Source organism: Varanus komodoensis, unplaced genomic scaffold (genome assembly GCF_004798865.1).
Source record: "Varanus komodoensis strain SLA01 unplaced genomic scaffold, ASM479886v1 scaffold1, whole genome shotgun sequence".
Taxonomy (NCBI): domain Eukaryota; kingdom Metazoa; phylum Chordata; class Lepidosauria; order Squamata; family Varanidae; genus Varanus; species Varanus komodoensis.
In genome coordinates, this window is record NW_025335268.1 from 41154647 (window position 1) to 41182228 (window position 27582).

Genomic DNA, 27582 nt, shown 5'->3' on the forward strand with positions numbered 1-27582 from the left:
AAGTTAGGTGGTTACTCGGAGGAGGGCTTTCTCAGCGGTGGCGCCTAAGTTATGGAATGCGCTCCCCAGAGAGGTCCGCCTGGCGCCATCGTTATTTGTTTTTCGGCGCCAGGCGAAGACCTTTTTATTTAAGCAGTATTTTAAATGTTAATATTATTGAATTTTATTTGGCCAGGGCGGCTTGTTTTATATTGTATGTTTTATTGTACTGTATTGTACAATGTACAATATTATATATTTGTATTTTAATGTATATATTTTAAAATGTTATTTTAATTTATTGTTGTAAGCCACCCCGAGGCTTCGGCGAATGGGGCGGCATAAAAATGTTTTAATAAAAATAAATAAATAAATAAATAAATAAATAAATAAAAACCTTTCATGCTTTGCACACTTAGATAAATAATCTACTTTACTGCCACCACTAGGAAGATCAGTGTTTGAAATCAGCCTGTATTAAAAACAGTGAGTCAACTTCCTAACATAATTTTAGAAACGTCTGACATGATGATGTCAAATGACAATCTGATTATGAAAGAGCATGCTTATTTTTAACACTGAGTGCTGTCTGCTTTATTTGTACTATCAAAAGATCGTTCTTTCTGCCCTCCAGAACTAAAATAGTTATTGTCTAGTAGACCAGATTTTCAATAACTTCCTACAGCATCTACAGATAGCTGATCTCCAATTATAGAATCTTGACTAATAGCAGTAATAGCAGGTGCCAGGGATTGAATTGGGAAGAAAATAAACCTGGAAAACAAAGAGATGAGATAAGGAATTCACTGTTGGGCAGAGATGAGATGAGTCAAGACAGAAGCTGGCAGCAGAGACAGACACCAGCGGCAGGGTGAGAGCGCTGGGCAGCAGTAAGCATAAGACTAGAAGACAGGTGCAAGTGCCAGGAGGCTGGCACTTAGAGATAGGCAAGGTTGGGTTCTTGCAAATAAAGCCAGCAAGCTGTCAGACTGCAGGTGCGGCTTGTTTTCTATTTGTGACCCATTTGTGACTGATTATGGCCAACAAAGAAGAAATTGGATGCTGTTATGAGAGCGCCAGATTCCAAGATTTGCTCTTTAAGCATTCTTCTTCATTTGTGGAAGGTGGTGGAGTAGTCATTGATACCTACAGAAATTCTAAAGCAGAGCAGAGAGAATTCTAATCTACTTCCTTTAAAAGGACACAAAAACTCATTTGTGAAAGAAAAGCTGTACTGGGTATGTGTATTTACTTGTACATTTTATAAGGAAGCAGAGAATACTTGTCGGCTTCTTTATGGGCAACTAAAGGAAGTAACCAGCCTCTTGGAGGCTGAAGTTTCAAATTAAGATGTAACACAATGTGATATTTTGTGGTGACCTTGACTTTAAAAAAACTGTAAAAAGAAGTTGATGTTCTAATCACCAATTCCTACTCCTTATCCTTGTAGGTCTGATCCAACTCTAGTTGGATAGCTAATTTCTACCTGTCTCAAAAGGGACATGGAGACAAATTTCTGGGATCTGAATGAACACAGCTTTCTGAATATGTTCTTACTACTTATGCTCACACATCCCTACTTCTGTATACAGCTTTAAATAATTTTACTGACCATTTGGCTGATGCAAAACAAAATCTTATTTAAAAACAAAATAACCAACTAAACACAATAAGATTTTCTGGATGAGAGCTTTTGTGTTGTATATAATTCATTGAGTAAAGTAGACAAATTGTAATAATTTAAAACAACATTGCTCCAAGCATTCTTCCAACCTGGCTCCTTCAGATGTGTTCAGTCCAACCAGTGGAGGCCACAAATTGCGGGAGGTTGAGATGGTCAAGAGATGTTGGCTTGCAGGTCAAATGTGGTCTTCGGATATATGTTGCCTCGTTTACCAGTTCCCAAGCACACAATGTCCAGTGGTGGCAGTAGGATCCTCAAAATTCATGGTGCTTTTCATCCATGGCTCGCATACAAGTCCAAATGCCAGATATGAACAGGTGCAGTATACTACTGCAGTGAATCCACTGTAAGATTTGAAAACACATACTCACCTTGATTGGAATGCCACCTTTGAGTCAAGGGTAAATAGTTTGCAAGATTCCTTTATAATTATCCCAAGGAAAGTGCGTTATGCTCAAAATGTATTAGGTTTTGCCTCTTTGATAAGTAATTTATATGGTAAATATTTTATGGTAACAGACTTAGTGGTGCTTGCTATTTTAGCATTTAACTTGGTTCTTTGCTACCTGGCTTTAACAAAAGTGTCATAGATTGCTTTTTAAAAGCCCATTAAAACTCCAGTCATTAATAATGTTAAAGTCAACATTGAATTATGCAACTGGAATGCTTTTTTAAAAGGAAAAAAAACCTTACTTTGTCTAGTTTAAACTGAGTTTGAAAAAGAGGAGAATATAACCCATTCAGCTGTTTAAAGAAAAGCAACCTGCGAGCTAAGTGTCACTCTGGAATGATTTTTTATTGCTAAATTATAGCATGAACTGTGGTGGGGAAAGTGTTGGTTTTTACAGGAATTCTGTGAACTGTGCCATTTTACTAGAAAGCTGAAATAATGCCCTGTAATTAAATAATTAATTAAGAACAGAACTATAATACCTATGGAATTTTAACCTTTGGAATTAAATTCTGAGCCTGAGTTTCCCATTTCTTTCTCCAGACATTCAATAATAGCTTCATCAGTAACAAAACTCAAAAATAATGAGCAAATGTCGCTGATTGTAGTATAAGTTTTAAAGAGAGTCTTGATACAAGCTCCCTCTTAAAACAATGAAGCAAGACTTGAGTTGCTTTTAATGCATGCTAATGGGCTTATCCTGTCTCTTTTGAAGCTAGGAGAAATTTTGCCACTGATTTCAGACTGAGCATCACTGGAACTCAAGTGGCTCCAAAACGTTTAACATATTGCGGCTGCAATGCTATGCATATTCTGACAGAAAGAACTTCTATAATCCCCATTATGCTCCAGTCAGTATGGCATTCTTTTAAGGACTCTTTGTCTGAATGTGCATAAACATGCATCGTATCATGGATATGATGTCCATTGTATGCAGCTGAAAAGCTGTAACAGTTCAAAGCAAATGGCAGCACTCTTAAGGAAGAGCGATAGAAGTGGTTTTGGGAGATGGATGACCACCTCCAGTCCTCCATGGACTGTATCATGGCAGTAGGGTGTGAGCACATCCCTGGAATTAGTGGGCATGGTTTCCTCCACATGACGTAATTCTCCTCACCCCAAGTACAGGGTGGATCTTCCACCAGTCTTCACTGCTTGTGGGCTTCTCTGGTTAGGGAAACTCTATGTGTAATGAAGCTGAGCCTGCCTAGTCCCCATTCCTCCTCTGATGGAGGAGTGATTGGGACGAAGTTGGCTCTTCCTTGTTCTTCACAAGACCTGCCTCCTTCCCTTGGTAGATCCCTTTTTTCTCCTTCTTCCATAATGCCAGAGCCTGGTGTCGTCTCATGAAGCTGGTTCTTGAGAGATTCAGACAATGCATAGTTAAATTAACAAATTCACTGCCACAGGACATAGCGATGGCCCCCAATCTGGACAGCTGTAAAAGGGCAGTGGTATCATGTCCTACCGGGAGAAGGATTCCTGAGATGAAGAAAGCCAGTGCAATGAGCCTCAGCCACAATCAGACACAGGGGTTGTGGCTCCAGATGACTCTCCTCCATAGGAGGAGGAGGAGGCAGGACCCTTGTGGGCAGCCACTGTGGTTCCCCAGGAACAGGAGCCAGAGGCAGAGGGAATTCACCCTTTAGAAAGGAAAAGGTGTGCACAGCTTTGGCTCTGACAGAAATCCAAACAGTCTGAAAGGGGAGTTTTCCATGAAACAGCATGCTGACTTAATTAGCCAGCTGTGCTGAGCTACAGCTGGCTATAAATTAGTTCAGGCAGAGCTGCTCTGTGTTGCAAACAACAAGCAGCATTATCTGTGTTCATGGACTTAGTTGTTGTTAACCAGTATCTAGATTCCTGACATGTTAATTGAACAATCTTTTGGACATCCCCACCTGACTTGGCGCTTCAGAGACACACTAACCATATGGCCTTGATCCTTGCACAGAAACTGACCATTCTTGAGAAGGTAACAGAGCCTGTTACAGAGGCTGTCAGAGACTGGACTTTTGTGTACTCAGGGCAATACAGATGGACAAATTCCTGGAAGAGAAGGCTATCAATGGCTACTAGGCTTATTGGCTGCATGTTACCTCTGCTGTCAGAGGCAGCATACCTGTGCCCACCAGTTGCTGAGGAGTTGTATGCATCTTGCTTGAAGGATCCTGTAAGCAGCAGGTTTTCCCCTATGTCAATGGCATGCTTGGCTAGATGGACCCATTGGTCTGATCCAGAATGGCTTTTCTTATGTTTTTATGTCAATTTGCTTCTTTGATGGAGAAGCAATGGGGATTGATTTTGAAGGTATGCAGAGAGTGCCAAGGTGGAGAAGAGGTTGGCAGGAGTGCTTAATTGGACATTTATTTTTAAATTGATATATGGTTACTCACCCACAAGGGTTCCAAGGTGATGTACATTACAGTATAAACAGACAATACTATAAATAAAACAAAAATAGTTGTTGTTATTTGTGAAGTCATGTCCAACCCCGGAGTCCACTTATGCTCACGCTGACTGCTTCAGTGACTCCATATAGCCACCTCATCCTCTGCCGTCCCCTTCTTCTTTTGCCATCTGTTGTTCCCAGCATTGGGCTCTTCTCCAGGGAATCCTTCCTTCTCATTAGGTGGCCAAAGTATTTGAGTTTCATCTTCAGTTCTATACCTACTTATACAATATACACAGTTCTATACTTTTATACAGGATTGATCTGTAAATCATCTCCTGTTACTTAATTGTGAACTGGGCAGAGTAAAGAAACAGGTGTCTCACTGGCATGTAGTTGCATATTCAGAAGTACTACAGTAACTTGCTATTTAATCAGCAAAAAGCTCAGACTCTGAGTAGAAATAAAGTCCTTCCTTCTCATTAGTCCTTCCTTCTCATTAGGTGGTCAAAGTGTTTCAGTTTCATCTTCAGTATCTGGCCTTCTAATAAGATAAATTACAAGATATGTAATGAACATGCAGTGTAGATATTTTATTGATTTGTTTAAATTTGTTTAGATGCCTAAGAAGAAAAAGCTTTTATGCAAGCATTCAAAGCTCACCAAACCAAATATAGTGATAGTCCTAGGTGACAGGAATGCAAATGTAAGAAACAATGCAGAAACTAATGTGAGAGAATTTGACATGGGGGTCATAATCAAAGGAAGATAGCAAGTCATAGAATTCTGTGAAGCTAATAATCTTATAATTGCATATGCATAGCTCAAGCAACTGATCAGATGACTATATGCATGGACATCACTAAATGGCCAATAAAAACATCCAGTAGAGTACAGAATTGGAAGCAGGAGATGTAGAAGTTGTATTCTTGCTGCCAAAACAAGAACAGGAGCCACTTTTGGTAGTAACCATGAACTCTTAAGATTAAAAATCAGAATAAGCTGAAAGAGATCACTATTTCTGGGGTAGGTTAGCAAAAGGTGACTAATCTCACCCAATGAACATTTTATGGATATATATATATAGGATAATAAAGAATACCACCCTTGCCCATGGTTCCAGGCTGCAGTTGATGTTTCCTTCATGCTACTCACCTCTAGTGAAGGCAGCCACTCATGTTCCTGCTTCTATACTTTCATTTCTCAAATTTCAGAAGCTGGCTCTCTGCTGGAAGATGCTTTATAAGCAAAGCATATTCATCCTTTGCTATTCTTAACAGAATTCCATGCTCCAAACTCATCAGCTACACATCCACCTCCTAGACCTTTTCAAGACCATGGTGTTTTGCGGTTGAGCTTCGAGGTCAGCTTTGACCCTATCTAGCTACCAATAATCAGGTGAACCACTCCTCTCTTGTAACACTTTTGTGGGCTCTACAAGCATTTCTGCAGACCCTATTGTGACCCTACCATTCTTCGCCGGAAAGTTATGGTTTCTATTATGAGCTGCTGTTATGGCTCAAATTCACCAACTCATATGGTTCCTTTTTTCCTTCCAAGGAGACAGTCCTACACTCTTCCTGAAACCCAGGCTGTCCCTTCCCCACTTCTCTGAGCAGTGAGAAGTTTCAGAAGCAGCATCACTCATGGCACTGCTTTAGAGACAGATGCTGTCCCATCAAAGGTGCATCATTCCACCTGTTCCCCAGCCCAAGAGACTTTAAAAACAAGTTTGGAGCTTCAGTTTGGAAGACAGTGTTCAGAGGAGAGATGTTGTAGTTGCTCAACTTTTAAAAAATGCCATTTTAAATATTGTATTAAAATGCTTTTTTACTTGTCTTGAATTTTGTGTTGTATACATTGTTAACTGCCCAGATAACTTCAGCTGTTTGGCAGTATAGAATGAAATAAATGAAATGATTTTATTTTCATTGGATGAGAGAACATTGGAAAATTGTATTGCAGGCATGGTCAACGTGTGACCCTCCAACCTCAAGTCGATCACACCTGTGTATGGTGACTTTGTATTTTCTTTATGTATGAAATTGCAAGCAAAATACACCAATAGTTATTCTTTTGGCATGAGGTAGATCCCTCAAGCAGCAGTTTTGTTGTAGCTGGTTTTCTTTCCCTCCTTTCAAGCGGACCAGGCAAAGGCTTTCTAACTAAAAGAGTTAATGATGTTAAAGCTGATCAGCTAGGCTGGTTTTGTAGTACAAAAGAAGAAAAAGCAGAAATCAATACCAAAGAAACAAGCATAGTTAGAATACTGGCCAATTAGGGAAATGCTGCTTGGGGATAAGAACAAGATTCCAAAGTTGAATACCTCTCCTCTCTTCCAAACTGAAAACAGTAAACCTTGCCTTCATGGTGAATCCATCTGCTTAAAGGCCAATTGCTTGCAGCATCTGATGCTTGTCAGCCGGTTGGCCCTCTTAACCTGATGCCATATTTCTGCATTATAGAAGATGGTTCTGACTCTGTAGCCCCATGTCAGTTTGTACAGTAAAGTTTCCCACAGAATCGAAACTGTCTGATTCTTAGTGACCGCCTACTTTGGATCCATTGGCCTTGACATTTCACCTAGGGATTCTGGCATCTCCTTTTTTGAATCAGAATCTGATTTCAGTCTTTGAAGACTATGGGATGAGTTGGTTCAATCCTTACAAGTGTGTGCAGTGCCCGAAGTGTGTGTCCCTTAAGTGCAGCTACTCCTTTCTTTGCTGTTTTCAGAAGGCAAAGGGATGGGGATCAGACATGCTCATAAGGGGAGTTCCTGGAGGTGGATGCTCAGTTGGGTTCAACAAACTGCTCTGTGCATGCTCAGAGATCCATTCTGTTTATTTGTGTGCTTTGGCCAATAAAGAACACGTTGTAAGAAAAGGTCGGTGCCTTTGAATGCACAAAAAAGGAACCCACCTCCCGGTGCCGGCTGAAGCTTAAGGGCTGACGCTCCCTCCCCCACCTCCACTGTTCTCTCTCCATTTAGAAAGTGAAGCAACTACTTCTCTCTCTCTCCCTCCCTCTCTCTTACACTCACACTCCATCTAAGACCCCACCTTCTATAGGAAGATGCCCTATTCAAGAGAAAATTCACAGCCATTAAGTAAATATTAGGTTCTTGCACTTACCAGTCACCCAAATACTCAACAGTGTTAACTCTTGATGAAGCGATCTGTTTCTATAATAAACTGAAATTGGCCTCTCTCTTTTTGGCAGAAATTCTCTGTGACTACTAAAACAGCACAGAAACCCAACATCCTTTGTGATACCACAAGGATACTGAGGACATGTTTCTTGGTTTGTGTGCTGCTTCTAGCAAGCCCAGAGCTTTTCCATCTACCTGCATCTTGCCTGTGAGATGTAGGACTGTAATGGATTCTGAGAGACACTTCTTAAGCTGACACTGAGATTGCTTATTCATCCTGGGGTGCCACCTAGGGTGTCTTAGAGAGGATAGTCAGTGATTTGAAGGGTTGTCAGAACAGTCTTTTATTTAAACATTTCATCTATATGAAAGGCTGTCTGATCCAAGTCTGGTTTAAAGATAAAACACCCAAGAAGGCAGAGCAACCTCTTCAAGTTCCTTTCAAGTTAGCATCTGGACAGTAGACTGAGCAGGCATGCAAGTCTCCCCTCAAATGGCATGATGCACTGCATTTCTTTTAAAATTATAGTAGTTATGCCAAAAATGGCTTCTATGCATATAAATTAACGCACGCTAGTGTCATGTTAATCTGCCTCTTCTTTTGCTCTCTTTTGGCTGATACAATCCTTCTTTGCTGATGCATAAGTGACCGCCCTGCTGCTACTTCATCTCCTTCTGACATGCAGTTGTCCAAGTTATATCATGAGAAGACAAGTTCAGATCCGCTAAGGCTGCACAATCCTTGCAGCATTATGTGTTGGGCTGTATATTGCGCAGAGTTTATCTAAAATACTCATATCACTGGGGAAACCTCTATGCCGTCTATCAGAAAGTGTTCATATTCCCTTTAGTTCACCTGTACCTTAGCATTTGGAACAACTTTTCTTATTTCTACAAGTAAACAAACATTACAGAATTATTGCTTTCTTTTCCCAGGAGTCTTTTTGTTTCCACAGAAAACAAAACTCCAAACAGTTGAATTGTGGTTGCAGTGTAGACAGCATACTTAAGAAGCTCATTTGAAAAATCTCCCATTCCCCCACTTTAATGCTATTGCAGCAGGAGATTTTATTGTGACACTCAGGGGGCTAGATGTGTAACTCCTGTAACAGTTAAAAATGTTGTTCAAATCTTCTGTGAACCATGATAAAAACTGAGCTCTGTCAGTTTACCCACCTGCTTGAAATATGAATTTCATTTCCCCTTTCCTGGCTAAGCAATGTTCAAGACTTGAAAATCAAGATGATGTGTCTCATTCCATATTCTCCCCTCCGTTTTTTGCTTTTTTTGAATCAAGATTATAAATATCTGACAGGTTTCTAGAAAACAGTAAAGGAATTTGACAGAAAATGTATGTGCTTGTATTAAAATTAACTCTGTAAAAATGACTGCATCTATATAAGGGTTTTCATCAGATGCGGTGAAATTAACCCCTTCCTACAAGAAACAAAGAATTATGCTGTTCAGAGAATTATGGCGGGAAAGAAACATGGGAAAAAAACTTCATCCTATAAACTCCACAGCACTGGGAGTACTGCCTGTTTTTATGACACTGGGTTAATACTAAAGGCTGTTTCTACCAAGTAGCAGCCCCCAAGTATGCTTTGCATGTCCACATGTAAGCTCCCAAATGCTTGGAATGTAGTAAATGTTTTGCTCAAAGAAACTGAATGAGGCACCAGAGAGTCTATACCAGAAAGACTCTCTGCTCCGTTAAATGTTTCCAGTGTGGGAAGTGTTTTGCTTGGAAATCAAATTTTATGACTCACAAGAGAATCCACGCAAGAAAGACCACATATGTACTTGCAATGTGGGAAATGTTCACATAAAATCTGTCCTGTTCCTCAGGAAAAAAAAACCCATACATATCCTTTGTTTGGAAAACACATCTCATACTCGGACATTCCACACAAAAGAGGACAAGTTTTGATAGCACAGACTATGCAAAACTCTAAAGAGTTAATAGAGGAAAGGAAAAATAAGATGTGATGGTTTTTTTCTTCTTCTTGGATGGTAATTACAACTCATAAAGCACAAGGCATTCCACCCAGGGAAGAACCACATACACATACATATAGCCTGTATGTGCCTATGCAGAAATAAGCTTCATTGAAGCTTGAGTATAGGATGGTGTCCTTAGGATATGTGTACAATTTGTTTTACCTATGAGAGGCGCTATTAGTGAACTACCTCCATGTGATGAACAACACTCTTCCCATTTCATATTTTCTGTGTAATTTTCCAACATACTTTGCCTTGAGAGTAGTTTTTAATTAAATCTTTTTCCCCACTTACATATCGTTTTACCTTTGGTATATGCATGCCAGTATATTTCAGTTCTCTTTTGCCTCTTTGTGTCCCTTCTGTTATACTGAGAAGGAGTCTTAATGGACTATTCACCTTGTAGACTGTTAAGCCAGACTCCCCGAAGCAGTGTAAACAATTTCATAAATGGTTGGCATAATGCTTAGCATTCTGCAGTCTCAAACATGTTGTGTATCACTGTGAAGACAATGTGGTGTTAAGCAGTGATAAAAACAGGTGTTTCTTTTCATTGCCAAGTCTGTTCCCGTGTGAGGTTCACAGATAAGTAGACTAAATTACATCTAAGAAGAAAATTTGCCAGTGCTTAATTACTTTTCATCAGGGTGCCACAAATAATGAGATGAAGAGAAGCTGAACATAGAAAAGATATTATAGCCTATTTCCGTCCTTTAAAAACTCTGGAGTAGAACTGAAGGAGAGCCAGTGTGGTGTGGTGCTTAAGCGTGCAGGCCTGGGACTCAGATGATCTGGGTTCTAATCCCCTCTCAGCCATGGAGTCAAAGGGGTGACTTAGGGCAAGTCACAGACTCAGCCCAACCTACCTCACAGGGTTGTTGTTCTGGAGATAAGATTCAGAGCAGGAGGAGAATGATGTAATCCACTTTGAGTTCTTTGTAAGAAAAAGGTGGACTATAAATCTAATAAATAGACTTGAAATAAATAGATTTATTTGCTTCAATAGGAAATAAGTAAGACACGCTAAATACTAAATTCTATTCCTCCTAGTTCCTTTATTTAAATGAAGGCAAACTTTTCATCTGAAGCAAAAATAGCATTCACAAATTCTGCTAATATAGCATTTTCTGCTGTTTGGTGCTGTCAAGTTGTTTCTGACTTAGGATGACCCTATGAATGAATGCCCTCCAGAATATCCTGACCCTGGCAGCCCTGCTCAGCCCCTGTAAACTCAAGACTGTGGCTTCCTTTATGGAATCAATCTATTTTGTATTTGCCTTCAAATTGCCCTAGCATTGTCTTCTCCAGTGAATCTTGCCTTCTCATGATGTGCCTGAAGTAGGAAAGTTTCTGTTTTGTCCTTTCTGCTTCCAGTATCATTTACTTCCTCAGATATGTATTCTTCATGAGGACTGACCTAAGATGCAGCCCTGCTTGAGAAGGACGAAAGGGTGCCCACCTCATTTCACATATGGAAGCTAATCAGGCTGGCAGTTGAATTCCATTTCATCAACAGTAATAGAATAGTATCACTGTGCAGTGTCCCTCAGCACCTGCTTCCTGCAGTGGTCACCTCATTCTGCAACAGGGCCCCCAATGCGCTTCATTCTTCAGTCCAATTCATCTCTCAGATGGCTGCTGTTTCCTGCCTGTCTGCTAAGACAAAAGCAACTTGTTAAAATATAGTTGGAAAGACACTGGCAAGTGCTTGTATCTTTCTTCATAATTCAAATTGCTGTTATAATTAAATAAATAAAGTTGGCCTAGTAAACATGGCAGCTGAACTAATTATATTCCTTTTATTTAGTGAACAGACAAACTGAAGAGCAGCTCCCAAGATGGGTATCTTGGTCTAAATGATATTTAAATCTAATTAATGACTGTAAGTGAATGCAGCTTTCATTGTACTTTCAAAATCCTTGATGTGCATAGTACAGTATTTTCCATTTTTGACTCTCCAGATGTTGGACTAAAACTCCCAAAACCTCTAATTAGAATGGCCAGTTTTGATGGGACTTGTAATCCAACAATATCTGGAGACTTAGGCTGGGAAATAGTGCCCTAATGCACTGAGGTACAATAGTTTAATGCCAGAAATAATAAACAAATAGGGCAAAATGTGTATTCCTACAGATTAAAGAACATGCCATGAATAGACTCTTAAGCTAGGCGATATAACTTCTGGACACCAAGTTAGAACTGAAAGATCTGCACTGGTTGCCAAATATTTTCTGGGCTCAATTCAAGGTACTGGTTTTAACTTTTGAAGTTCTGCATGTGTATGGTATGGCTATCTGAAGGACCACTTAACCTGCTCTATTAGATGATGATGATGATTTCATTATTTCATTTCTATACCACTCCATGACTGAAGCTCTTTTATTGAGCAGAAGAGGCCCTTCTGAAGATATGCCGACTTGTAGAGACTACAAAAAAGAACATTTTCCTGGTTTGCTTTCAAACACTTGAATATGCTCCCTTTGAAGTAGTGACTGTCCTTATCATCTGTGTTCAAGAAGGGGGACAATATACATCTTGTTACAGTGGCTTTCAAAACTAATTTCTTTTCAGGTTGATTATCTTGTTTTACTATGTTTTGTTTAATTATTTTTATTGTCTGGGGGTTGCTTCAGAAAGCTGGTATAACAATCCTACAAAGAAATCAAATCAAATCAAGCACTATTCTGTGTGCCAGTGGCTGCATCTCTTGTTGGAAACCATAGCCTTTTTGGAGTCCAAGAAGCTTTATCATCTGTTTATGCTTCCATCTCTCTTATGTTCGATCACTAACTTTTCCTGTCCTTATACTTACTTTTACCAAATTTATATCCTGTTCCTTTTCCTCTTGCAGGAACTTCGTGTAGCTTACATAGTCATCCTCCTCTTTATTTTGAGGTAGGTTAGAGCGAGTGACAGTCACTGGCCCAGTCACCCAGTGAGCTTCATGGCTGAGTGGGGACTAGAGCGGGATCTCCCAAGCCCCAGTCCAACACACTGTCCCCTAAACCCCACTGAACCTCTTGCTTTTCGCAAGAGAAGACTTGGTGCAACTGCATGTCGCTCACAGACACAGTTCCTTGTATTGCTCTGCCTTTTCCTGCTTCCTTCCCGATCTCAAGCTTTGAACATTTCCAGGTTGTTATCCCCCTGTTTTCTGCTGCCCTGTCTGGAATTTCCCTTTGGAATAGATTTGCCTCCTCTTGATTTTGTCTTTGAACAATTGTGTTGGCCTAAGCATTTTTCTGGAAGAACTCTCTTGATACTGCATAGGAGCACACAGGAACACCCCCACCCCTGTGCATCTCTATGTCTGGGACACAATGGACTGTACTGATTTTTATCAGGAAATGAGATCTGCAAAAGTGGGTGGACAAGTATCAGGAATCCAGAGTCAGTCACAGTTCAGTGGTGTCTGTGTGTTGTAGGTTAACAGGTGCACATTTGCTCTGCAAAGGTCACACAGCGCATGCCTACGCCATGTTAAACATGCCTAAGCCCACTGAATCTATGCAGTGCTTCATGTGACACAGGATCCAACTGACAGGAGTTTATCACTTGGACATGTGATAGACCTTCTAGCAGAACATCTGCCATGTCAAGTACAAAGCAGACTTAAGTGAGCTTAAGAATGTAAGAACTTAAGAAGGCTGGATCAGACCAAGGGTCCATTTAGTCCAGCACTTCAAGCATATTGTAGCAAGCCAGCTGCCCACGGGATCCCTCCAGCAGGATGCGTGCAAGACCTCTTCTGCCCAAGCTCCTCAGCAACTGATGCATGCAGGCATGCCGCTTCTGGTAAAGGAGGTAGCATGTAGCCGGCAAGGCGTTTGAATGACTGGCCAAGTAGAGTGAACTGTTAAGTCTCAGAAACTTAGTACAGTTTAAGTAGATACTAAAGGGAGATTTCATTGCTGTGTTGTTGTTTTAAAAGGAATGCACTGACTCCCATCTAAACAAATTCAGCCATATAAACAAATTCAATGGCTGGTGAGTGATTTTATTGCCAATTTCTTTTGCAAAGTAGCTTAATTTTGGCAAGTGTTTAGCTTTAACCATAGGTGATGGCCACAGAGCGCCTTATTATAGATAAACAAGTTAAATGCAGCACTTAACAGTCTGCTTATACAGGGCTGATTTTACAGGGCTTCTGGACAGGGATGGGTTGCTTGTGAGACTCAAAGGAGCTTTATGAGGTTGATATTTTTTAATGCTTCAAAGTGTCAGCATATAGTACAAAATAGTGTCAGAACAGCAATGATCTTTTACAGCTCTAGGCTCACAATGTCTCTGAGGGCATGGAGATGATTCACATGTGTATTGATTAAATGAAAGGAATTTGTGGCTTCAGCTGAATCCAGAGTGAATTGTCAAATTTAATTAAGAATGTGCAGAGTTGAGAAGGGAGTCATCCAAGCATTCTGTGCTTTGGCATCATTAAAATAATTAAAAAGTGTGGGACAAGAAAAAAAAAACTAACTGCAAAAGTGTTTGCTTATGTTGACTCCATTTTCATAAACTTTCAGAATCTGCCCAACCTCACCCCTTATCGTACTTAAGAGGAATGGACACAGTGGCCACTTATTCACTTATTGCCAAAAAAGAAGAATGATTCACCAAAAAAGAGGAAATGAATATGCGTAAAATTTGCATGTGCTGATTTATACATATGGCGATAGATTTAGAAATAAGAATTAATGGTTTAATAAAAATGTTGAACATCACGCCCTAGCATGGAAGACTGTAACCCGGTGACCTGTCTGCTTTGCTCAGTCTGCTCGCCAGATGCTATACTAAGGCCCAGTTCTTCCTTCTGATGGACAGATATTCAAATAGAAGACCTTCAAAAAAGAGGAAACTTCTCTGGAGTATCCTCTATAAAAGAGGACATATGGCTATCCTAAGAAGGAATGTCCTCCTTCCTGCTGATGTGGGGTTAAATTGTCACCTAACCTGCACAATGGACCAATGAAATATAAGAATTAATTCAGAATGGTGAGGCATAATGAAAGAATTTGCTCACAGTCCAAATTGTACTGATCTATGTCTGATCGGAAGACATCCTTGAAAGGGCATTGCTATTGATGTCTATGACCAAAGAGCTGCTGTTCAGGGTTACCTTGCCATTTTATATCTTAGGAGCATCCCTAGATTTCTGTCAGGTTTCTATAGCCATTTTTAGCTAGTATCAGATGAGACATTGGTGGGTGATACTCTTGCTGGATATTGGATCCAAACAATTTGCCGTCTTTGACCCTCTGTTGGCTCAACTTGGGCTGAAGTGTATGCCTTTTAAAAATTAACTCATCTATTTCTGACAATATTCGACCCTAACTCAGCATTTGACCATGTATTACAAAGAGGTTTGTAAACAGTATTGCACCTTTTCTTTCTCATGCCTCCTATAACATGGAAAGTGGGATTTGAGGATCTCAAAGAGTTATAAGCCCCAGTATTTACTTGGGGCTCATGAATCTTACCACAGGATAAATCTGTAAGTTCCACTTGTCATGTTGCACTTTGCAAGAAAGGAAATAAGAAGCATGAGTCATTCACAGTCTCTCTCCACTCCTTCCACCCACATGTCTGGAATGGATATCTAGATATTAATGTTTTAGTCACATTGCTTTGTCACCTAGTATAGTATACAAAATGGGATGCGGGTGGCACAGTGGGTTAAACTACTTTGCTCCTGGGCCGGTTGATCGAAAGGTCGACAATTCAAATCTATAGACGGAGTGAGCTCCTGTACTCTGTCCCAGCTCCTGCCAACCTTGCAGTTCGAAAGCATGCAAGTAGATAAAAAGGTACCACTTTGGTGGGCAGGTAACAGCGTTCCATGCACTTCGGTGTTTAGTCATGCAGCCACATGACCACGGAGACTGTCTGCGGACAAACGCTGGCTCCCTCGGCTAGGAAACGGAGATCAGCACTGCCTCCTAGAGTCAGACATGACTGGACTTTAATGTCAAGGGGAAACCTTTACCTTTACCTTTTGTAGTATACAAAACTAACTTTTACTCAGGGGATCCATTTGGATAGTTGCGACTCAAATAGCTTCTCAAGAAAACATGAGAAAAGTACAAGAGCTTAGGAACTATTGTGAAAGCATATTATAGATGACTGGCCCATGTGACATGTTACCATATCAGCTCTTGGGCACTGCATAACCCTAACCCAACAGAAGACAGAAATACTCTCTGTCCTTTTGTCAGTCTCTGCTTTTCAAGTATGTTACAAGACTACCAGACTTGTTGATCTTATTCTTGTTTTTTCTTTCCAGAATGTTGTGCAAATCTAGCCATAGAGAAACACAAGAGATTTTAAAAACCAAAATAATATGCACATTATCCCATAGGATAGAACATGAAAATATTGATGAGGATTTGCACATTTTGAGTTCAAATTTACACAATTAAGAATGAATGCAGGTTTGGGTAACTGAAAAAAATCAAATTCCATCAATGAGTGGATGACTAGAAAGCATTTAACCATTTATGAAATGCAGACAGTGTGGATTAAACACAATCCTCTAGGATGGAAGTCCTCTTACTTATCCTCCCTGCTCCTTGTTTTACACACTTGGAGCATGAAGAGGGCCAGGATAGTCTTCCGTATTTGCCCTCTCACTCCTTGAGATCGGCAGCAGAGGTCTCCTCCGGGAACCCTCCGTGAAAGATACTAGGAGACAAAGTACCCGGAGGAGGGCCTTCTCTGCGGTTGCGCCCCATCTATGGAATGCGCTCCCCAGAGAGGTCCGTCTGGCACCGTTGTTATTTGTTTGTTTTTTGGCGCCAGGTTCAGACCTTTTTGTTCCAGTGGTATTTTAATAAGTTTTAATATTGTTTTTTCTATGTTTTTAATTGCAGCCAGTGTGGGTCGGGAATTTTATTTATGCTATTACATTGTAAGCCGTCCAGAGGCTTTTTTGCGATTAGGACGGCATATAAATATTTTAAATAAATAAATAAAATAGTAGAGGAAACAAAGACAACCCAGCATCTGTATTGCCGTTCACATTCCATACACTAAAGAGCTACCATGCAGAGTTACCACTGTGGGTAAACAGCTATTCCATTCTTGGGAAGCAGGTTTTGTTTATGGAGGACTTAAACTATGCTCACTAAGGTACAATCAAAGGAACTGTAGCTTCCTAAGACAGGTTTTGAACCTATAGCAGAATAGTAGAATTTGCTATAAGAAGTTTCAGTGACAATCCTCACTACAAATACAGCTTATTGCAGTGCTTACATCAGTTATTCATAGAACCTGATTCTCTCTTCTAAATGCAATGAACTTTAACTGAGAGTTTGTTAATCTGTCTTGCAAGTTATTTCTTTCTTCTTTAACTGCCAAGAGTAGTGTCTTCTTTCTGAAATAATGGTCATTGGAATTATCTGCTTATAGAATACAAATGACAAGTAATAGGGGATTGCATTCTGCTTGGCAACATGTAGCTTTCCCAACCTGATGCCCTCCACATATTTTGGACAACAACTGCTAGCATTGGCCATGCTGGCTAGCTGGGGCTGATGGATGTTGAAGTCCAAAACACCTGAAGAGCACCAACTTGGGGAAACTTAATCTAGGTTAATTTTAGCACAGATTAATTTAGTCACAGTTTGCTCCATGACTTGATCACAATGCCATAGAACATAATAGCTCTGATAGTGTGAGGATATACTTGTGTCCCATGTGTAGCTATTACCATTGGTTATAGGTGACTAAAACTATGAAGATGACTTCTTAGGAAGCTATAAACTGTCACCATGAGCACAGTTAGAAATTCTTCAGAAGGAGTGTGTTTTCTCAGCAGCAGTCTGGAGCAACTGCCAAAGTTTCATAGTCTAGGACAGAGGATCAAAACCAAGGCCTCACTATCTGAATGCTGTTCTTGGCCAGTTAAAGGATTAATGACATTTTATGCATTTCTGGAGTTGTGGGGAATCTTTCAGGGAATTTTTTGGGTGTTTCATGTACAGCAGTGTCCAAAGTGTATTCATCAGTCTGGTGGGAGAGGTACTTTGAGGTTTGGGGATGGGGTGCAGATTCTAGTTTCAGTGGACCTACTCAGGAAGGGCAAAGGAGTGGAGCTGTCTCTTCTTCGGAGCTATTATTGTTCAAGGATTCTGCATCTGAGAACTGGTCAGGAGCCCTAATATACACTTAGACAGTCATGCTCTTGCTGACTACATTAAGGTTTGAGACTTTTATTAGGTACACAGTTGCAAATGAGAATTTTGTTTTAATAAGGAGAGCTCTGTTGAAATTCACCATTCCCCTTTTGCTTTAGTTTTGGTAGTGGTGGTTGTCTTTCAGTGATCCCATATGCTCTTTACTTGTGTCCTGTTCACGCTCTCTTTCTCCCTACTGGAGCTGTGAGCTCTTCTGTGGACTACCTGAATAGATAGTAGAATAGACAGAGATAAGATTGAACGATTAAAGCTTTGTTTCTGCTAAGAAAATGGAAGCTAGCAGAAACGTGGGTGGCAGCAGTCTGTGCAGCACTGCAGACAGCAGATGGACAACAGTGAGTGTGTTGGCATTGGGGCGGTAACCTGAGACTGTCTTCCGATGCACCGATAATTTATTGGACTGTAGAAAGTCCTCAAGTCTTTTAGTTTAAGTTTAATTTTAATTTTAGTTTAATTTTGATTTTATTTTCCCTTACTCTGATAGGATTTTGCCAAATCTATGGTTAGGAAGTTGTCCTCGTCAAGTGGAGCATGTGACTGTGAAAATGAAACATGAGTTGAGGATTACAGCTGTAATGAACTTCCAGACAGAATGGGATATTGTTCAGAATTCCTGGGGATGCAACCGTTATCCAGAACCTATGAGCCCAGAAGTTCTTATGAAGCTGTATAAAGAAGAAGGCCTTGTCTATGTTTGGATGCCTACACCAGACATGAGTACTGAAGGTAATAGTCATATTCTTCTTCACACAGAATAAGTGTAGTTGTATCTAGTGAATGAATAAGCCCATTGAAATATATGGAACTTAGGTGAGTCATGACAGAAACCCATTCAGGAATATAGCTGTGTTATGGGAATGTTAGTGTTTCAATTTCATTTATGAAGCTTTACAAGCTTCATGTTGTAAGATCTCTCCTCTGCAGTTTGCTTACAGATGGAAATCTAAATGTATCCTTGGATTTATTTATATTTATATTTTTATATTTAAAAACATTTAGCAAGCAAGTCTTACCTATAAGAGTTCATTTAATTCATGACTGTGGTTAGGTATGCACTGAGTGTTCCTGGAATCCTCATAATACACTTGATGTTCAATGGTACTTGAAAAAGGCTCTACCTTTGTTGTAGAGATTAACAGTAGTACCTGATAATGATAGAAGCACGAAACCTTGTTTCTCCAATAGAGTCTAATTTTGTCGGTAGTATTCAAAACATCTAATGATGTATTTCATAACACAGTATAGCACCACATATATAAACAATTACTCCATTAAGTATAGCAGCAGGATTGATCTCAAGGATAATGCACTTTCCCACACTGCATATTTCCCTTTGATGCTGAAACAAGATGTTTCCAAAAAAACTGTCTAAGAATCACAGTTGATTAAGGTCACTCAGCATGACTTTCATGCATTTGAAGTCTGCTTTTCCCCACAAATGTTTCTGCTGCAATAAACTCTTTAAGGTGACACAAAACTTCATGGTGTTGTTTTTCATGCCTAACATGATTGCTCTTCAAGAATTTCAAATTGCTATGTGATGAATACAATGTGTCCTTTTTAACATTCCAAGGATAGCTTTTAGGCAAATTTGGCATCCCTCCAGTCATAGGTCTTCATATTTGCTTCACTCAAGTCTAGTCTTGGAACACTGTTTATTTATGTAGTGTATATTAAAACTTTTGCATCTATATTTTGAACTGAAAGGACTTTCAAGGTGCCTAACAATGAACAATAACAAATGCTCAAGAAAAACAATTCAAATGTGATGGGTGAAATGATCAATCCAAAATTAATAAAATCAAATTAACCAGCAATAAGTAAAACAGGAAGTCCCAACGTAAGAAACCTAGCAGAGCAACTAAAGGAGATCACTTCAAATTGAGGGTGACTTGTTTGCCCTTGAAAAAAATACAGCTTACTTGGAGAGAAAAGGCCAGCAGGGAGAGGACAACATTGCCCCATGGTACCAGAGATTTAGTGTGCTTGTTGAAGTAATCATAAATTGATAACTGTCATAACCCTAAGTGTGGAGGCTTATAGTCACCCCAAAGAGCCCACTGGATACTGGTCACCTGATTTCATAGAGCATCCTTAGGTAACCCAACACATCACCCAGGCCTTCTTGTCAACCTTAGCCTCCAAGAACGGTTCTCCAAAGCCTCTCAGGTCCAGCAGCCTCACAGGAGCTTAGGACTGCTAAAATAAGATGTGCCCTTTAAAGTTGCTAGTTGTTCCTCAGGGAGGTGGAACTTCTGAGGGTTCAGTCTGCTTAAGCCCCCAGTCTCGGCAAGATTTTGCTGGAATGACAGCTCCTTTCATGAGGAATTATTGTAGAGAACTGTCTGAACTACTTTTAGTCACTGACTTGTGCTCTTGTTTGCTGAGCATAACTGCCAACTAAATGTGGCCCTTTCCTTGCTAGATGCAGCTTCCTACTGCCAGAGCCTCTTTGAGTGGCTGATTAATTGGCTGTTTCCTCCAAGTGGCCCATTAATCCTAGTTAGGACAGTGACCTCCTGGGAAAATGTAATTGGAGCAGGATCTGTGAGGAACTTTTTAAGATATGGGCAGGATTGTACAGGAGCATGCAGTCCCTTTTTTAATTGGAGGGCTAGAATATTTGGGGAGTCAAGACAGACAAATGTTTGCTGGGCAAACTGTCTTATGTGCGTAAGGAAATGGTGCTCTGCAAATCATTGCAAGCAGACACGGTGCTTGCACTCCTTCACATCCTGCCTGTTTCTTACCTCACTGTGATTCTTAGATTGAAGGCCATCATAACATTACCATACAGCTGAAGATTGCCTTCCTTTCCTTGATAAACTTGATTATGAATAATTGTTTGTGGTTCAGCTTTCCAGGTAAATATGGTTGCAAATCACAATCAGCTAACTTTTGCATTATAAGACACACATATTGCACACATATGTGCATTGTTTAAGAGATGTTAATTGGTAATTAAAGTGCAATCCATATTGCTTAAGCCAAGGAAGGACAATTAGAATTACTTGAGGTGCTTACAAAAGGAAAGATGCCATTACTACTAAACTTTCCCTCCCTTCCACCTTCCTTTCTGCCTTCCATCTGCCTTTCTTTAACACTGAAAGCTGTAAGAGAGTCTGTCCTTTCTCCTTGCAGAGAAAAGCCAGAGGGAACACTTAATTCTTGATTCTGCATGTAGAAAGGGGTGCCAATGATGGGGAGTGTTTGAGAGAGGAGAAGACATAGTGATGGAGGCCCTACCACCTGACATCTCCTGGCCCTTAGGAATGAGCCAGAAAGCCATCCAGTCCTAAGGCTGCGACTTTTCCTCATCCCAATTAGAAAATAATCAGTAAACAGCTGTGCTGTGGTTATGTTGTGCTAACTTAAGTCACTTTTGCATTGGTTTGTAAGTCCTGTGAAATCTGTTTAGGTGTGTTGTGTCCTTCTGCCCTGAACCTGGCTTATCCTCTGAGAGTCAGTTCTTCTCATTACTAGTGGTCAGTCACTTATATTATCCTTTGGAAGCTTATCAGGTGATGAGCAACATCTTTGCCATTGTCAATGTTCTCCATAGATGTGATCTATGCATCTCTAATGGAAGGCAGTTTTATTAAATAAATAATTTTATACTCTATATTATAACTATATACTTAACTGTACAGAATGTCCTTTAGCAATAAGTCCTTTTTCCTTAACATAAATTACAAAATCTTTCACTTACCCATGTGATCGCCATTGGTTTTGTATGTTTCTAAAATCAGCTTTATATACTTGAGTTGACAAGTAAATTCTCCAGTCCAGCTGGAGAGATTCACAAAAACCAGCTGGCTTCTGCTTAGATGTACATTTGCATCTGGATAGTCTTCTGTGATGCAGTGCTTCTCTAAGCTCTGTTACACAGTCCAGAAATGTTCTTTGATGCAGATAAGACTATATGCCCGTTGACAGCCAGGGCCAGAGTCAAATCACACCATCATGGGAGTTTTGGTATAAAACTTCTAGAATAAGTTTTATTCTAGAATACACTTTCCACAAATGGCTTTGCTGCAGCAAAGGGGAAATGTTGTTCTTCCCATTCAAGTTCAAGGCAACAAGATTTCCTCTACCACAGTCACCTGCAATGTGGTTTCCTCCAGATGCCTTGGACTGCAGCTCCCATACTTCTCAGCTAGCCATGGAATTATGGGAGTTGCAGTTCCACACATCAGAGGAGCGTCACGTTGGGGATGACTGCTCTAAGGCATAAACTAGACGTCATGCAATCTTATGGTTAACATTCAACGTTGCCCTGGTGTGTTTTGCTTTTTTGATTTAAAGCAGGCTTGGGAAACTGCAACTAGAAGTGGAACAGCAGTTGGGTAATTCACCATTTCCTTGCCTGCATTTTTAAATTTGTTTCTAAGTTCAGAATTGCAGGGCAGTTGTGAGAGGAAAAACAAGAGACATGGGAACAGCTAACAATTCCCCTTCCTTCCTGGCTGCTCTCCTGCTCCTAACTGCAGCCTTTCAGTCTAAAATCCACCCAACCTTGGGAGGCTTGTTTCCTGTAAGTGAGCGTAACATCTAGTTTGGGGCGAAGTCTGTCCTGTGGTGTTACTTAATCTGCGAGACAGGAGGTGAGGTGGCGGGCTAGAGGAAGGTGTGGGCTGCCCCTCACATGGGCTTCCCGGGAGCCCGGCTGGTTCCGCCGCCACTGAGCACGGATGCGGCGGAATCCCGCGCTGTCTGATCTATCACGACAACTCTCGCGTTCCTGGCGACAGCGCCCACGTAGCAGCCGGCGCTCCCGCCCCCGAGCCGCGAGTTGCATGGCGGCCCAGCCGTGCCCGCCTAAGGCTCAGGCACAGCGCGGGCTCGGAGCACCTCCGCCCTCCGCTTCCCCCCTCGATCATCCCGCTGATAGCCCGTGGGACGCCGCCGGGGGAGTGGGATTGACAGCTGCCGGAAGGGGGCGCTTCCAGTAGCTGCCATCCGCCTCCCCACCCAGTGGCGGGGAAGCGGGATTGCTCGTGAACAATCCTGCTTTCCCCAGAATAGCAAGAGCGATCCGGCGCTCGCTTCCCCACTGCGGCTACGGGCAGTGGGGGAGAACCGTAACCCCGCTGCGTCTCCCTGCGGCGTTGCCCCGCTCCGGTTGCGGTTGCAGGCGGCTCGACTGCCAAGGGCGGCGCCAGTGGGTGCTACACCGCCCAGCGGCGCGATGGGGCCAGTGCCGTGCGCCCTTCGGCGGTGCGGAGCAAGCGTTGCAAACTGCAGGCCGCGCCTCCTCGCGCGCCCGGCGCGGGGTGGAGGGAGCGGGGAAGGCTGTTTCCAGCCGTTTGGAACAAGGGGAACGTTGCTTGATTGCATCTTAACCCATCCAATAACCAGTGTTATGTTACCAAACAAGTCGAATGAAACACGAGGATACAGAAAATAAAAACAGTGGAAATATCTACAAACATTCAAAACTGTTTCTAAAAACGAGAAAATAATAAGGGCTCCACGAGGCACCAGAAAGGCAATAGTGTATATTCCAGATGAGTTTCTCTGGGAGAGCATTCCTCAAAAGGGGCAGCAACTTTGGAAAACACTTTCCCTTGTTGCATCAGATTTTCTTTCCTGTATAATTGCCAGTTGTGATAAAACTAAGCATCAGCTTTAAAAAAAAGATTATCAGATTAAAAGTGGTGAAGAAGAGGAAGCAAGATGGTGGCATTGTAAACATCTAATCCACCCTGTGCATACAGAAGCATACAGAAGCTTGATCTATGAGGCCACTTCCAAATTTACCACTGCCCAGTAACATGGCATCCAGCATCACCAGCCCCAGTTTACCATTTTATAACTTGTTCTACCTCACAGAATTGTTCCTACAATTGATTTTATCCTACTTTCCAGATAGTCATTTTCCTCAAAAGTGGCTCACCTCAATTAAGGTGTGTGTGTGGGGGGGAGGCGGGTGGCAGCTAAATAAACTTTGCCATTGGGTTTACAAATTAAAAAGAGGAAATACAAACTCAAAGTTGAGGCACACAAGGGAGGGCAAAAGAAGATCAGCAACAGAGGAAGCGATCCTGCTTCTGAAGCCAGAATAAAATAAAATAAATAAAATAAAGTGGAGAGCCCAGTAGGCATTTAGGATCAGTGTAGGCCAGGCTTATCCTACCTTCTTTCTCACGTGTTCTGGGGGGTTCTTGTTCCTTTGGCTGAGTCGTGGGGCCAGAGCATCATTTCCCCTTCATGCCACAGTCCCAGGGCAACTGGAACTGCCAAGAAAAGCAAACTAGTTCTCTGTTAGCTGGCCAGTGAATGGGACTAGCCTGTTCCTCCAGAGAGGCAAGGAGTGCATCCCCCATCAGTCTCAGTCCTGTGGCCAAGGCAGAGGCCTGCGTGCCCTGCCTTTCAACTCATCAGTCCGTTACGAGATTAAAAAAATATAAAGCACTTTGCCAATGGAAAGTGCATCAAAATGATTAATTCCTTGACATCCATTATGAGAGGATGCCACCCCATGAAGGAAGCTGAGGGCTGCTTCAAATGTAACATCATTTGCATACAGAAATAGTCACTGAGTTGAAAAGTACATGGCTACTGCATTGTTTGAAATCTGGTGGATGTAATTCATCATCAGTTTACTTTCAGTTGGAAGTAGTGAATAGACAATGAATAAGATCTATGTAAAAAAAGTACAATATTACAGACGGTGTAAAGATAAAACAAAAGGCCCTGTGTTAGACTGCAAGGGTGATATATAGCAGAATATGGTTGATAATGGTTAATTTACAATGTAATTCAAGTTACCATTTAACATTGTGCCAAAACATCAATGTATTGTCTTCTCTTTTCCATAATCTTGGACAGCTGTATTTCAGTGCAAAGCTGACATGTTTAGTAGGAGGTGAAAATTTACATTAAACACATCTAATTGAGCAGGGAACAAGCACAGAGTGTTCCAGCAATGTATTTATTTCTTACCTTACTGGGGAATTTTTAGTACTTTTATCTACAATATACCTAATCAGGACAGTTGTCCTCTGAAAAACCAGTGGGCTGGTTCTGCTCCTTATTCTGAAAAACATGCAAACTTGGAGTCTGCTTTGGAAGAAATCTTATTTGATTGAGATGGACAACCCAAGGGTCATATGTGGCCTCCAACCACTCCCAGTGTACCTTCCAATGTTTCATTCTACATCTCCTTTTGACATGGGTTTCCCACCTTTGCTGAGCACTTTAATGGCACAGATTCCACTAGAGCCAGGGGAGGCTAGTGAACCCCGTGGGATTCTCAATCCACTGCAGCTTTTATTCTGAGCATGATAGGAGCTATCCATTGTGCTACATGGTGGTGAGCCTAAGTTGTAGTTGAACTCAGCACCATGGATAGCACCTTTGAAGCTTGGAAGAAAAGCTGCAATGGATAAGGAGCCCTGTGGACACAGGAGTCACCTTCCTCCCCGAGTATAAACGTGCTTTCAAAGGGTTTCCTTGCCTGAGTGATGAAGAGGAATCCCCCTCTCTTCCTAAGGAAGAAAAGAAAAGCTTGTGCGTGAGTTTGAGAGGGAGGAGGTCAGGAGGGATGCATACCTGTGGGTGGAAGGATATATGTACGTAGGCTGAACCAGTGTGGAGTATTGGTCAGTGTTGTCAGTGAGGGTCCCACCATGCTGACCCTGCCCAGAGTATGTCTCCCAACACATTTTACATAGGCGAGGGAAATCAGCTTTCAGTGGCAAAAAGCTTTAATTTCATTGAATTAAACTCTAGTTTAATTGAACATGTGATTATAAAGAATACAGGCAGTCTCTGAGTTATTAACATCCAAGTTACAAATAACTCATATTTATGAACAAACTGCCTTAAAGCCTCTTAATTTAAAAAAAAAATACTGTGGAAAATCGTTACCACCAGAGAGAGAGAGAGAGAGAGGAGAAGGGAGAGAGGGAGGCCTCCAAAGCATGCCTTCCCATCCTACCCATTTGGAGAGGGAAATCTCTTGTAGGTTTTCTTGCTGCAATGAAGAGGCACTGGTGAGTTTCGGGGGGGGGGGAGTCGGAACTAGAGAGATTTGCTGTTTTTACAGTTTCACAGGTGTCCTGCACCCCAACCCCTGTGAATGGGGACGGCCAAGTAGACATGATCCAACTTACATACAAATTCAACTTAAACCTGACTTTCCATTTTCTCAGGAACTGAACAGGTTTGTAACCCAAGGACAGCCTGTAGTGAAACAGACTACAACTTCCAGCATCCCCAGTCAATGTGCCTTTATGCTGAGGATGATGGACATTGTAATCAACTATCTGGAAGGCACCCATTTGGGAAAGGTAATATTTAATTTCAGTTCAAACAAGTAAGCTCTTCTTCATTTCCCAGTAAAATCCCTGCATGCCAGCCCTTTCTTGGGGCAATGATTTCAACGTGGAAAATGTTTTAAAGGCACCTTACTCCCAGTCTTTCTCATTTCCTTCTACTTGCGGGGGAGGCATGCATTTGACAGTCATCCTGTTTCTAATCCTAGGTAGAGTACAGATGTTGCCTCAGGCTGTCTGTCTCCTCCATGGCTTGCTGGAGAACGGGCACACAGTCTACGTTCATTGTAATGCTGGCGTTGGCAGGTCCACAGCCGCAATCTGTGGCTGGTTAAAGTACGTGCTCAGATGGAACGTGAGGAAAGTCCAGTATTTTGTGGTCTCCAGGAGAGCTGCGGTCTACATCGATGAAGAAGCTCTGGTGCGTGCGGAGGAGGATTTTTTCCAGAAATTTGGATCTCTTCATTCTTCTTACAAGCCATAACTGAACAAGAAGAAATCACTAGAAGTGTTGTCAAACCCACATGCTTGAGAAATTATGAACTGAGTTCTAAAAATGGCATCTCTGCCTGAGGAAATGGTGGGATGCCATGGCTGATGCCTCCTGATTACATTTTGCCTTTTCCCCAAACCTTTGATTTGACTGGATGCATGTGCACCAGCCAGGACTGTGTTTCTGCTGTAGTGGAAGAGGTAATCACATGGATTAGCTGCTTGGCATATGGATCAACTATTTGGGAAGGGATGTAGGGGAGACTGAATTAACTCCCCTTTGTTTTTGTTTTGTTTTGTTTAACAAAAAAATAATCAGACATAGCATAGATTTTCTAATAGGACTCAGTACCAGCAGTGACGATGCCAATAACAACAGACACATATGCACACGCGCGCGCACACACACACACACACACACACACGACGCTGTATTGGAGAGAAAGACAATGTTAGCACCTGGTTGTGTGTAAAATAATAGACAGGACAAAGGCACTGGTTTATAAAGTAAGCTGCTACAAACTATTAAACCTTAACAGACTCTGCCTTCCTATCCACCCACCAACCTTCATACACCTAGACAATCTAAATCGTTTGGTCATTTCATAGGGCCAAAGTCTTTGGCAAATAGAAATTATAATGAATTATAGTTAATGAGAAAAACAAGAACTATGTGCTGCTCTCTGTACATTAGTGGTTATTTGTGATGCATGAATAAAAAGGTAACTTACAATGTGTATGATGATTTGAGTTTTAAATATCACATGAACAATTAACTTCTATTTTTCTTTGTTTCAAAATTAACAAGGGTGATTTGTGTTGTGTAGGCTTAATGGACTGAAAGAAGCCATTTTTATTAGATTATTCTGGATCATAAGTCCCCTAGGCATGGACATTATTTTGTTTGATGGTTTGATCCTGTGAATCAAAAAGTGATACTTAATATGGAGGCTTCCCAGGGCCT

General features: G+C 41.3%; 1 protein-coding gene across 1 annotated transcript in view; it reads left to right on the plus strand.

Moving 5' to 3' along the window:
- Window positions 1-27355, plus strand: part of EPM2A (EPM2A glucan phosphatase, laforin) — a 55050-nt gene extending 27695 nt beyond the window's left edge. The window contains exons 3-4 of the mRNA XM_044423262.1: window positions 18332-18573; window positions 26336-27355. Of these exons, the coding sequence (XP_044279197.1) occupies window positions 18332-18573; window positions 26336-26610 (517 nt within the window). The 3' untranslated portion in view covers window positions 26611-27355. The remainder of the gene's footprint in view (window positions 1-18331; window positions 18574-26335) is intronic.
- Window positions 27356-27582: the final 227 nt, after the last annotated feature.